General features: G+C 37.1%; 1 protein-coding gene across 1 annotated transcript in view; it reads right to left on the bottom strand.

The window, feature by feature from the left end:
• The window catches only part of LOC120524451 (cilia- and flagella-associated protein 47-like), a 644,864-nt gene that overhangs the window by 519,508 nt on the left and 110,607 nt on the right, over positions 1–14,749 (bottom strand). Inside the window, exons 21-22 of the mRNA XM_039746304.1 lie at positions 7,901–7,986; positions 2,711–2,879 (exon numbers count right to left, since the gene is read on the bottom strand). Coding sequence (XP_039602238.1) covers positions 2,711–2,879; positions 7,901–7,986 — 255 coding nt within the window. The remainder of the gene's footprint in view (positions 1–2,710; positions 2,880–7,900; positions 7,987–14,749) is intronic.

The raw sequence follows: 14,749 nt of genomic DNA, 5'->3' as shown, positions 1-14,749 counted from the left end.
CAAGAAGTAAGGACAGCTATGAAGAGGTTAAGGAATGGAAAGGCCATTGGTCAAGATGACATACATGTGGAAGCAATGGAGGTGTTTAGGAGAGATGGCAGTCTTTAACCAGATTGTTAAATGGAATCTTGGAAAATGAGAGGATACCTGAGGAGTGGAGAAGAAGTGAACTGGAACAGATTTTTAAGAATAAGGGGGATGTGCAGAGCTGTAGTAACTACAGGGGAATAAAACTGATGAGCCACAGCATGATTTTATGGGAAAGAGTAGAGGAAGCAAGATTAAGAAAGGAGGTGATAATTATTGAGCAGCAGTATGGTTTAATGCCAAGAAAGAGCACAACAGATGCAATGTATGCTCTGAGGGAGTTGATGGAGAAGTATAAAGTAGGCCAGAAGGAGTTGCATTGTGTCTTTGTGGACCTCGAGAAAGCATATGACAGGGTGCCTCAAGAGGAGTTGTGGTATTGTATGAGGAAATCAGGAGTGGCAGAGAAGTATGTAAGAGTTGTACAGGATATGTACACGGGAAGTGTGGCAGTGGTGAGGACTGCAGTAGTAGTGATGGATGAATTTAACGTGGAGGTGGGATTACATCAGGGATCAGCTCTGAGCCCTTTCTTATTTGCAATGGGGATGGACAGGTTGAAAGACGAGATTAGACAGGAGTCCCCTTGGACTATGATGTTTGCTGATGACATTGTGATCTGTAGCGATAGTAGGAAGCAGGTTAAGGAGACCCTGGAGAGGTGGAAATGTGCTCTAGAGAGGAGAGGAGTGAAGGTCATTAGGAACAAGACAGAATACATGTGTGTGAATGACAGGAAGGTCAGTGGAATGGTGAGGATGCAGGGACTAGAGCTGGCAAAGGTGGATAATCTAAATGCTTGGGTCAAAACTACAGGGTAATGGGGATTGTGGAAGAGAGGTCAAAAAGAGAATCCAGGCAGGGTGGAATGGGTGGAGAAGAGTGTCAGGAGTAATTTGTGGCAGACAATTATAGGCAAGAGTAAAAGGGAAGATCTACAAGACAGTAGTGGGACCAGCTTTTTTATATGGGTTGGAGACGGTGGCACTGACCAGAAAACAGGAGACAGAACTGGAGGTGGCAGAGTTAAAGATGCTAAGATTTGCATTGGGTGTGACAAGGATGGACAGGATTAGAAATGAGTACATTAGAGGGTCGGCTCAGGTTGGATGGTTGGGAGACAAAGTCAGAGAGGCGAGATTGCTTTGGTTTGGACATGTGCAGTGGAGAGATGCTGGGTATATTGGGAAAAGTATGTTAAAGATACAGGCAAGAGGAAAAGAGGAAGGCCTAAGAGAAGGTCTATGGATGTGGTGAGACAGAACATGCAGGTGATCGGTGTAACAGAGCAAGATGTAGAGGACAGGAAGATATGGAACTAGATGATCCGCTGTGGCAACCCCTAACCGAAGCAGCTGAAAGAAGAATATTTCAGAGATTTTCAGTAATTTTTGGAGGTTTATGGGTGCCCCATAGTGCCCCAGGAGTTCCCCAGAGAGTGCCTATGGAATTCCCTTGGGAGTTCAATGCAGCTAGTTCTGAAGAAATATTTAGTCTCTAATGACTAGATTATAGTCACTACCAGTTACATAATCAGTGCCTTCTCACTGGTGCATTATTTTGTCACTAAGAATTCACTGAACTATGGCTCTTTGTCCTTGAGTGTCTATTTTGCATCTTCTAGCCCGAAACAGTCCCTACAAACAAGCCAGCAAATATGTCAGTTCAACTCTGTTTTAAACCTTTGTTATCGGATGAAGTATAGGCTGGTCCAGGTCTGAAGAGTTCAGACAATTAGTTTGGAATGTAACTGGGGGTTTGGCACAAACAGCTGTCTGCATCCCTGTTAAACCTGTTGTCTTAAATGGCCTGGTGTGCCACTAAAGCCTAGCAGAACACTTTAAGCACTTTGCCCTACAATAACCATGTTGATGCCAAGTGTGCAACATGAACAACAAGCCCAATCTATACATTTGAACTTTCACATGCCATAACATATCTACTAATTTAAATGGAATACTGTAGCTCAATACACCTGGGAGGTCTTTAAAATCTGAGTGTTAGAATAAAAAAAAATATGTTCCCTTAATTAAATGAAAATACAAGAAGTGTTATAGCATACATTTGATTGTATACCATCCCTTGTTAATTTGTTATCTTGCAAAAGTACACCAGAATCCCTTTTCCTTATTTTCTGGTACATCAAGTCTAAAAAAATATTGTTCTTATTTCTATACTAAAACAAAATCTCAGTTACACTGTTACTGCTAGATCATTTCAACAAACAATTTGATTAAGTAGGATAATCAAATGACATGATAAGTTCAGCTACTGTTTTTGAAAGTCTAACAATGATGGGTCAGGTTTAAAAAAATTCAAAAATGTACAACAGAACTAATTCTTTTTAAAGTTAAGAAATGTAAAATATGGCATTTACTATATAACAAAAGAGGTGAAGCAGTCTGTGTATGTGCATGTTTTAACTTAAACACTAGACTTGCCATTATGATGCACACTTTTAGAGGCTAATAAACTTTGTAATAAAATTTCAAGACAGCGTAATCCTCTAATGTATCCTTGAACAAAATTAATGATATCCAGTCCTGAAAGGGGCCCATAGTTGAGTGTTATGCAATCACTGGAGAGGTATTTCAGAAGTGACTATTTGTTGAAGAGCACTTACCAGTTGCCTGAATTCTGCGAGAAGGAGTAGTTACTGCTATTGTATGGGGACGAGGAGTGACAAGGTGTTTTTCAATAATAGACGGTGTTTTTGGCAAAGAACTTGGAGGTGGAGAAGGAGCAACTGCACTGTTTATGTTGACAGGAAGACTAAAATCATATGCTGCCACCTACAGGAGTAAATAAATAAAGAACAGGTGAAGAACAAAATGCAAGCACAGAACAGTATAATGCAATAACAGAAATGATGATAAGAGAAATCTGGAAAAGATGTATTTTTGTGCTTTATTCATTTTTCCATATTCATAGTTATAGATATTGTTGTAACTTACAAAAAAGTAACAAACAATTTAATATTATGCAAAAAAAAATATTTTTTAATTCTGTGAAAAGTCATACAGGATTAAAAGAACTCACTATTATAATTACTATTTCTAAAATACAGATATTATTAAGTTCTTCATTTGGAGTCAATATCTTTGGTGTAGATTAACCATAAGTATAATAAAGACAGATAGATAGATAGACAGATACAGTAGATAGATAGATAGATAGATAGATAGATAGATAGATAGATAGATAGATAGATAGATGAACACTATTGTCTGAAAACACAGAAGAATGAGCAGAAAAGAAGAAAATTAAAAAGAAAGAAAACTTTCACAGTCAGACATTATACAGGTGCATTAATGTTGGTACAAAGGAGCCCCAGTAGCATTTATTGACACACTTCTGCTGAAAATTTAACTGGCTGAAAGTTCTCAATGTTAATAAGTCTGAGAGAGGATGTGCATCATTGTTCATAATGGTGCTCAGTTTTGTATTAATTCTTTTCCTTTGCTCCCACGTCTAGGGTGTCCAAAGTTCATCTCATAATTGAGCCTGCCCATTTAATTAGCTTGTTGATTCAGTGGGCCCCTCTTGAAGTGAATTTACCATCCAGTCACACCACAGCATAGAATATCACACTGGCCATCACAGAATTGTAGAAGATGTGAAGATATCACTACCCATATTAAAGGAACACAGCCTACTAAGAAAAAAGAGCCTGCTCTGCCATTTCTTATATAATTCTTTTGTGTAATAAGATTAGTCAAACCTGTCATTGATGTCGACCTCCAAATACTTGTAGGAGAACACCACCTGTATATCCACTCTCTGAACAGAAACCAGGCATTGAGGTTCTTTGTTGAGGTTGGAGTCAGTGATAAAATTATGTGTTATTACCCATCCATCAATCAATATTGTGAGCCAGGAATGTTTGAAAGATTATAGGATGTAAGACAAAAATCAACCTGAGATATGATAGCAGTCCACTAAAGAGCACACTCATTCACACACCTATAATGACTCAGACCAGGTTAGGCAGTGTGGCATAGTGGTTAACACTTTGAACTTCAAATCCTGAGGTTTGGGTTCAAATCCCACTATTGACACTGTGTGATCACAAGCCTCCATCTTCTTTGTTGGATGAGGTTGGAGTCAAGTGAGCAGCAATAGCAAGGGCTCGTCTAGTGAGGAAGAAGAGGAAGCCAATATATTGAGTAAGAGGAAGACTGGTAGGAAAAAGCACTACATTTTGTAATTTGATAAGAGAACTTGCGGCATAGCCTTTTGTTATTTTGTTTAATTTTTTATTACTTTTATCCCTCCTCCTTCTTGTACTTTGTTTTACAGTTTAATAAATTATCTTCTTAACATTTTACTACATTGTACTGCAGTCTTTCTGCATACAGCGTCTGCTCCAGTGTGCCCCTCTTTGTCACTCTGTATGGAGTCTGCACATTCTCCTTATGTTTATATGGACGTTCTCCGAGTGCCCTGGTTTTTCTATCCACATCTCACATACTTGAAGGTTAAGCTTAAGTTAGGTTTCCCTTTAATTTGCACCTATAAGAGTGAGTGAGGTTATGTGCCTGAGTGTGCGCTTTAATAGGCTGGCATTTGCCCATTTTGCAGATACAGACACAAGGACCAGAATAAGCTAAGAAAATTTCCTAATGGATGTGTTAATGATATTGTTCAACACCGAGAATGAACCACTAATCATTCACTTTGATGTTTAAAATGAAGATTATCTTCTGTTAAAGAGGAAGCACAATATATCAATAACATTCCAAATATTTTCAGCTTGCCCTAAATAAAAAATTAATTTTATTACGACAAGCTATGCTTTCACAATCTGCATATACAGTGACATGAAAAATTATTCTGCTTGGAAATGGTCATATTATACCCACTATGTAACTTCAAACCTAAACTTGTTTCAGTAGCAGGAACTGGCAGAAATATTAGTGTGGTACAATACAGAGAAAAACTAAAAAAAAAAAAAAAACCTGCGAAGGTCCAAACCAAACTTCTAGACTACAGTGGCTTAAAATGAAGAAAACAGCTCCTCTTGACTTGCTAACTCAGAGTACTCTCTTTAATACTTTGGAATGGCTGTAGCAAGACCTCAGAATTGTTAACCATCATAGTTCCATAATTGGTTGTGTCAAAAAGAGTTTTGTAAGGAGGAATGGCCAAATAATACTCCATAATGATGAACACATACTGTATAACAGATATATCCCACAAGATTATAGGTTGATAATGCTGCTACTGTTGATACTGACGTAATACTAGTCTAGTCATGAACACTTAAAAATGATGGTATTTTATTTTCTTATTATTATGTTATTATTTATGCTTTTTCATTCTGTGAAGAAGAATGTATGACTCACAAATAAATGTTTCCATATAAACACACCAAACCACCAGGCTGTTAGAATAACAAGTATAATAAAAGTTTAGGAATCTAAATACTTTTTCATTGCACAGAAAGAAAGAACATACTGCAAGGTAAAGTGATGTTAAACTGTTCTGAACTAAATTAGGTTTTACAAAACTTGTATACTTTTACAACATTTTCACCTGTTTTTAGAAGTGTTCAATGACATTATGGTCTCTACTTAAATGTTATGACTTTGTACTTTTTTCCAGACTAAACAAAGTAGTTGACTACCGAATTGACATGAATACATTTCTGTTCATTTCTACCAGTGCCCATTAACTTTATTGACACTTGTAGAACTATTGAACATCTGGCTTATCTCACTTTCTGTGCTCTATAATGAAAATACTAACACCAAATTACCTTTCATAGTAAGACATATATTTTAATCAAGTGTTATGAATATGCACATAAGGGAGAGCTTAAAGACAACTTAAAGACTCTAGTAATGGTGATATCCTGGCACTCTAGAGGTTGGCGCTGTGTACTAATGTCTTTTACCACTACTGACATCACTTCCGGTGGACCCGCCCCTTCTTGCTAGAAGTCCACAAAACTGGACGATCTTAGTGCTGTTCACAACAGGACTCACGTCTGCAAAGATGTCAATGCTTATTTAAACATGTTTTCTTTGGATTTTTTTTGTTTTGTTTTTTACAACAATTATACAGGATTTGCCATTTGCTGCCCCAAAGCTTTATGCTGCTTTAACTCTTTCCTTACACTAGTAATGATCTGGCTGTTCTATTTTAAACAGTGCCTAATGTAGCTTTATTTGTATGGAGATGTGGTAACCAGAATTATACAAGAATTCCAGTCACAAATGTTAACAGGTCTCAGTATAATGATTATATAAAATAAGAAATACATATAAGAATCAATCAAGAACATATATACTGTTTGCGCTGAAGATTTCACTCGTGATAAATGGCAACCGTGTTGAGAACTTATTATTTGTGGGTGATTAATGTATGAATAAATTGTGCTGACAATAAAACACCCAATAAAAAGCACACTTAATGTCAAACCAGAAAATAAATTTGGTTATAGAGATATATTACATTTAATAATAATGTTACATTAATGGAAAAACTGGATAAAAGATTGGCTAGCGAAACACCCTTACTACACTCTCATCAAGCTGTAAAACAAGGACTAGAAAGTGGGAAGAAAAAAAAAACTTTTAACATTAACACAATTTTTTTCGTTAAACTTGGAGGTATGCCTTGCCTCCATACCTGACCTGCTTATGACTTTGATTTCTTCTTTGTGCCCATCCATTGATTTCCTTTTGGGACCAACAATCAATTTTTTTTTTCATTTTATCTATGACTGTGCTGTAGGACTTTGTTAAAACTTTCATATTGTAAGTAGAATGCTCTGCCAGTCATCTTATTACACACATTTCTACCGTTTGTCATCACCTACAGTATAACTATTTAAGGATAGTATTACAAAGTGCAGAATTAATGATGGGTACTTTAAACATCTCTGTTTTCACGCTTAGGTTTGTACCAATATATCTGAACATCAGTTTAACCAATGTCTCCGCATTCACGTTGTGGCCATGGTCAGGGAAGTGCACATGAATTAGTGGCTCTCATGATATGCATGATGCATGATTTGATTTGATTTTTGTCAACATTATAACAATAAAATAAAGTGTAAGGAAAACCTAAATAATATTAATATGAATCATAAATGGTAGAGTAACAAAAGTTACATTTATGAAAAAATCTCAACACATTACAGTTTTAATGGAGGTTCTGCCTAGTGTCCCCACAGCCTAAAACAAACAACCTTGACCCTGAAAGTGTTTCTGAGCTCTGAAGTTTTGATTGTTTGATTGTTTGATGTGAATTGAGTATAAACGTGAGAGGAATGCTTGGGTGAAGGGGGTTCTGATAAAGTGAAAGTGCTTGCAATGGTCTGTCCTTCCATCTACCTTTAGCGTCAGGTGTTTATCCTACCTGGGTCGGTTTCGTGACAACAGCTGCTTTCAGTAATCACATTATGGAAGTGCTGGTCTGATTGGCCCAGCCCATTTTCTACAGAAAGTAGTTGACATGGCAGAGTGTTTTTAATGGTACTTAGGAGATCATTAATTAAATGAGCCACCCTACTAGATATGCTTAAGCCAGTAATAGGCCCAGTTTCTGCTGAAACTAATGTTTCAAAAGATACACTATAGCTATCATTAAATATGACCATCATATTGCTAAATTTATTATGAGAATAAAATTTCATATTTTAAATTTGCATTCGCATAATAAGTACAAATATTTTGCTAAATACATCAAATCTTAGCATAAAAATATTTTTATAACTTCCATTATTTTTTGAAAGCAATCTCCTGCTGACAAAATAATATTTTGTTAGAGAAATTAAATTTTATAAAACATGTAGAGTGATACATACCTCCCTGGGACTGAAAACTAAAGAACATTCCAAAGATTCATTTTCTTCCATATCCAACAAAAATATATTTGAACCCTTACAGGTGCCTAGGAGAAAAAATAAGTTTTCAGTTTAGCAAGTTCTGCCATTGAACACTGAAAACATTTTGATAAACGCTTTTTTTTTAAATATTAAGGAAATACACCAAAATTGTTCATCATGCTTAAACCTGTGGGGGTGCTAAGGGAGTTACTGGACCCCCTGATAAGAGCTGTTCAGTCCCTGTACAACCGGTGTCAGAGCTTGGTCCACATTGTAAGTTGAGCCCGTTTCCAGTGAGAGTTGGACTCCGCCAGGGCTTCCCTTTGTTACCGATTCTGTTCATAACTTTTATGGACAGAATTTCTAGGTGCAGCCAGGATGTTGAAGGGGTCTGGTTTGGTGGACTCAGGATTGGGTCACTGCTTTTTGCAGATGATGTTGTCCTGTTTGCTTCATCAGGCCGTGATCTTCAGCTCTCTCTGGATCAGTTCGCAGCTGAGTGTGAAGCGGCTGGGATGTGGATCAGCACCTCCAAATCCGAGACCATGGTCCTCAGCCAGAAAAGGGTGGAGTGCCCTCTCAGGGTTGGGGGAGAGATCCTGCCCCAAGTGGAGGAGTTCAAGTATCTCTGGGTCTTATTCACGAGTGAGGGAAGAATGGAGCGTGAGATCGACAGGCGGATCGGTGCGGCATCTGCAGTGATGCGGGCTCTGCATCGGTCTGTCGTGGTGAAAAAGGAGCTGAGCCATAAGGCAAAGCTCTCAATTTACCAGTCGATCTACGTTCCTACCCTCACCTATGGTCATGAGCTATGGGTAGTGACCAAAAGAACGAGATCGCGAATACAAGCGGCTGAAATGAGTTTCCTCCGCAGGGTGTCTGGGCTTTCCCTTAAAGATAGGTTGAGGAGCTCAGTCATCCGGGAGGGGCTCAGAGTAGAGCCGCTGCTCCTCCGCATCAAGAGGAGTCAGATGAGGTGGCTTGGGCATCTGATCAGGATGCCTCCTGGATGCCTCCCTGGTGAGGTGTTCCAGGCACATCCAACCGGGAGGAGGCCCCAGGGAAGACCCAGGATACGCTGGAGGGACTATATCTCCCGGCTGGCCTGGGAACGCCTTGGGATTCTCCCGGAAGAGCTGGAAGAAGTGGCCGGGGACATCTTGTGACACTGACAGATAAACTGAATCTGCAATAAGCAGTGGATAACCATCCACTGGAACTTCCAAATCTCATTTAGTAGTTCCTATGGACCATCTTGCGGTGATTACCCTTTTTAATGGAATACGCATTTAGGCCGCAGATTATGGTGACTCCTCAGTACATTGTCTTAGCTGTGCTATTCTGACAAAGAGCTCTCCAGTCCTCTTTTTTACTGTGAAACAAGGTTGAATTGGTCATTCGGGCTACATGGGTCTGACGGGAGAAGGTGTATGGCCAAAGCTGAAAACTTTGTAAAATTAATTTGAAAGGAAATAGAAAAGAAGGGTTTGAGAGGAAACAATGTCAGAAACAGGCTTAGGTGAAGCCAAAAGAGCAAACTGACCAAAATCACCTATACCCAAAGCACTAACCAAAAATCACTGTCAAGAATATGCTCTACTCAAAAATACTTTCTAAACAAATGATAAACACTAATTAGCACTGTGTTTTTTTTTTATTTATTCATAAACTTGGAAGATTGGCAAAACTATGTCAAAACTGGCAAACTGATGACATCAAACATCATCATCTCTGGGAAATTTGTTACAACAATGAAAGCTTTAACCAACAGTGAAGCAGTCAAAAATGGAGCAAAATTGCAGCACCCTTAAATGAAAATAAATGAGACACAAAATATTGGCATGGTAATCAAGTAAAAATAATGTCAAAACATTCTAACATGTTAAAAAAGTAAATAAATCTGAAAATAAGACACTCTCAAGTTACAAGATCATGATAAAAAGTACTTAAGATTTAAGAAGACTGCTGGAATGTTATTACTTCAGTGAAACAAAAGAGGAGTACCATTTCTTGTGCTTGTGAGTGATTGGTAAGCACTGCTGACAGGATTTTAGCAATAATTTTATTTTCTTCTTTATATTTATATTTATTTTTGTATTTTAGTTTGTTTGGTCTTATTAAGAGTATCATCACTTTGTTGCTATGATACTATGTGTCAAGCAGTACAAAAGCAGTTGACTATTTAAACACAAAGTGTTAAGTGGGACCCAAACTTTGTACTAATTAATGGAATGACCTCAAATGAGAATTCTATTTTTAAACAAACTAAAAACAAAAAGAAACAAAAAGAAAACATAGTCCTCAGTGTTAGCTTTGTGACCACCAGTTTTGATTTGTCTTGAGTTGGTCTGCCAGTTGGCTTTACCTGCACCTGTCTGACTGCACTATAATCTTGTCCCTTTAAAAGCACTCTACAATGCTCCTTAAAATCTGTGAATCAGTCTAATTATTTAGATTGAATTGGACCTGACAACTATAGTGTATGGCTTCAGCACAGGCAGTAGGCCCCACAAGAGCTCTCAGTGACCACATACATTTTTTATACTTTGCTTCAAAACAGTGGCTGTCCTAATAAATATGAGTTGTGGAGGAGCCTCAGTGGCCTCATGAGATCTCAAAAGTGTGCACAAGCAGGTCAATAAAACAATTAAAATGTTTATAGGAGCCAGAAGAACGGTATTTTTTCATTAACAAACACCTTGCTTTTAGCCAATATGTAAGACTTGTAAAGAGTCAATGAATCAGAGACAAATGTTACTGCATAAAGTCACCTTGGTGTGATGGAAGAGCTTATGTGACATTGTGATCATTGCTGCTATACTGTTTGGAGATATGTGCTCCTGAAGGGGTTACTCATAGCAAGCTATTCTAAAGGAAAAGAGGCAGAAAATCCAAATAGGACTCTCTCATGATAGTTCCGAATAAATGTAAGCAGTCCTTGCCTAGAACAGGATACTGGGGAGGCAGACTTGGGTGTGGAGTTCGACATCAAAAGTCTTGTGGCCAAATGAGCCACATAATCAAGCTAAGCATAAAAACACTGCATAGAGACACTATATAGGATCAGCACAAGAATGGTGAATGGTGAGAGTGACTTTGGTAATATTGGCAAGAGTGTGACAAATCCAGATACTGTATACCAGGCGTTGGCAATGGAATCTGTCTCTTGGATAACTCAACATAGAGTGCTGTGAAAAAAAAGAAAAAATCATGTTCTCCTTTCTTCCATTTAGAAGGCCATGGATGCAGTCTAATATCCAGTATAGCATTCAGTCACCAGGAACATCACTAAACTATTTTGCCTTTATTATATTTACAGCTGCACATACTGTTTTATGTATATATGCATATTATTATGTATTATGTGGATCATGTCATTGGACAAGAGTAGTAATTTCAACTTCACATCTGTTGAGAAATCCATGCCTTTCAAGATCTATAAAAATGATCTCACTCAGTATGGGAGCACATCTGTATGCACCTGAATTAGAAACATATTGTTCATATTCACACTTGGGGAATAATTGGGAAGCCGTCTCAATGTCATTTTCCACTGGTTGTTATGGTAAATCCACAACAATGCAGAATCTGAGTCTTCAACAAAATGCAGAACTTCTTTTACAGAGTATTTTTCTTCAATAGAAATGGCGATTCAGTGCATCTCACAGTCTTTGCTGCCATCTACTACATGAAATCAAAAGATGCACTATAGATATTTTTTTAGTTCTTAGAAATCCTTTCAGCACTTTACCCCTTGATGTCAAAAACAGCCTTTAAATTGTTAATGTAGCTTTTACAGTTAGTATCAAAACCTGTTGCTATGAATCTTTTGGCAAATGTAATTTTATTACTGTTCTTATTGTGATGAAGTAAGAAGTTCTGCAAGAAATAAAGCTTTGTTCTATCCTTGAATAAAATGCTTGCACTTTTGGCATTTTTTAAAAACTCAATCAATGAATAGAAAAATGCAATCACCAATTAACCTAACATGTTTTTGATTTGTGGAAAGAAAACCAAACTACCCAGGCACTGGGAGAACAAGCAAACAAAGGCACAGAATTCAAACACAGAATGTGAATTTGTGAAGCATCAGCAACAACCACTGCACCACCATATATTATATTATATTATATTATATTATATTATATTATATTATATTATATTATATTATATTATTATACTAGGGGGCTTCGCCCCCTGCTCGCTTTGCTTGCCATCCCCTCCGGCCTGCACTACGTGCCAGTCACTTCGTGTCTCTGCCGGTAGCGTCTGTGGATTTCACTTTCACCAAACAATAAATCTTTTAATTCTTACGGATTCATTAGGAAGATACACTACTTTTCCCTGATGGCAACACGAATTAGACCAGTGTTTCCTGAACTCGGTCCTGTGGTCCCCATGTCATTGCAGTCTGTTTTTAATTGGATTCCAGTGCTAATTAAATGAACTGTTATTTCCCAAGTTCTGTGTTATGGGAACAATATGGAAATTAGAAAACTAAGTTTGGTTAAAATATATATATATATATATATACTAGCAGAATACCAGCCGAGAGAAGTAGTGTGTTAAAGAAGTTATGAAAAGAAAAGCAAACATTTTAAAAATAACGTAAGATGATTGTTAATGTAATTGTTTTGTCATTGATATGAGTGTTGCTGGCATATATATATATATATATATATATGTATATATATATATATATATACACACACACACACATACATATATATACATATACATATATATACACATACTGTATATATACACACACATATATATACATACTGTATATACAACATATACATATCTACATATATACTGTATATACACATATATATACAAATCTACATATATATATCTACATATATATATATATTAGGTGGGACTCGATTAAAAAATTAATCCAATTAATTAGAGGCTGTGTAAGAATTAATCTTGATTAATCGTATGTAATCGACACGTAAATTTGCCCCAAATCGCAAATGTTTTTTTTTTATTTAAAACGGTTTTAGTGGGCTTACAGAATCAAATAATAGACATGGACATGAATATTGTAAACTGAAGCTGTTTTAATTTCTGAAAAAAAGCCTTTAAACTGCATTTGAATTCAAAACAGAAACAAAAATATCATCCCTGGTTAAAATTGGGCAGACTTAAAAATAAAGTGGTAGTTTAAGTACTTTAAGTACATTTGCAGAATAGTATTGTCTTTAAATAATAATAACCAAAATTTCACCATAAAGTGCAGTTTTTCTTCTTAAAAAAATAAGTCAGAAACATAAAAGGTAATTTGACCAGCTTACTCTTTAAACTCTGAGTAACATTAGCCAAAATTATTTTGTACATTAGGCTAAAACAGTGTGATCATTGAACATTTTGTAATTAGATGTATTTAGAATTACTAACGGTCACGGAAGTCCAATGATCCCCAGTAAGAGCCACAAAGTCCGCTTTCTGTAATGCATCTAATTTTGCTTGCTTTTCAGTGTGCACAAAACCATGCTTTTATCAAGGCTTCGCTCGGGTAGTCGAAATGATCAGTCGTAGGACGCGCTTTATTCCGACTCTAACATTTTTGTAGCTGTGATGTGTGCATCAGTGTAATGGATGTACCAGGAAATCATGCATTGACAAAAGTTCCCGCTTGCTTGGAATTGAAAGTGTGATTAAATGCGTTATTTTTAACGCGTTATGGAGTACATGCATCGAAGCTTCTCAGCTGTGCTTGTGCTAAGAAAGGGAAAATTTTAAAAATAACGTAACATGATTCTGCGTTAACCTAATATTTTTCATACGTCCCAAACCAAGGAGATGCGAAGGTAAAATGAATCGGTAGCGCGTACATAGTCAGTACATCCCTCTCGGGAATCGAACCTCAATGTCGGCGTTAGAGGCTTAAGACTCTACAATTAGCCACAGCGTGGTTTGTCTATGCTAAAGTATGTATTGTAGATCGGGTATATATATACATTTATATATATACCCGTATCGCAGTGGAGAAGTAGAAGTTATGAAAAAGAAAAGGGAACATTTTAAAAATAACGTAACATGATTGTCAATATACAGTAATTGTTTTGTGAGTGTTATTGAATGTTGCTGTCATCAAGGATTTGATTATCATTATTTCTTTCAATCAGGCTCGTATTTGTAGGATGTGTTCAAGTTACATTCCGTGTTTGTCAATCGTTGTAAAGATAAGAGGTTTCATTCATCGATTAGTTCCTTACTGCATCAATAAACAGCTCGTCTTCCTTTTATCTGTGATGTGACAAACTGCATGCACGGGTTTTTTTACACTGTCTTCCTTTAGCAGGACATTCACTTTTTCCACCGTGTGCTTTGTTTCCGCAGTAGCTGCACTTATGAATATGATTCTATGTATAAGACGCTTCATATTTTTTTGCTGCCTTCTCAATTGTGTAATTCGGTTTTTGTTCAGCACTCTTTGGAACTGTTGCTTTTTGTCTGTGCACTGCGTCAGTTCACGTGAGCCGCTTGGTGTTCTTGCATCGAAGGTTCCCAGCTGTACTGGTGCCATCTCGTAATGTCAGCTAAGACCCGCACTTAAAACTTTCTCTCGCAGTTTCAATGAGTTTGTGCCAAACACCACCCTGACCATCTCATCTTCCTCTGCATAAGCACAGTCCTTCACACGTGAATATTTACCGGCAGTGTTTGTATTGGATTGCCGCTGATGGATGGCCTTATATGGGCAGGCACTAAATTACAAACGCTAGTGGTAGCCTATGAACTTAATTTAATATAAACTTACGGTTCACGCCGTGCTTTGTTTCCGCAGTAGCTGTACTTATGAATATGCTTGTATGC

The sequence above is a fragment of the Polypterus senegalus genome, chromosome 2 (genome assembly GCF_016835505.1).
Source record: "Polypterus senegalus isolate Bchr_013 chromosome 2, ASM1683550v1, whole genome shotgun sequence".
In the NCBI taxonomy this organism is placed as follows: domain Eukaryota; kingdom Metazoa; phylum Chordata; class Cladistia; order Polypteriformes; family Polypteridae; genus Polypterus; species Polypterus senegalus.
The sequence above is the reverse complement of the archived record's forward strand: the minus strand, read 5'-3'. Positions and strand labels throughout refer to the sequence as shown.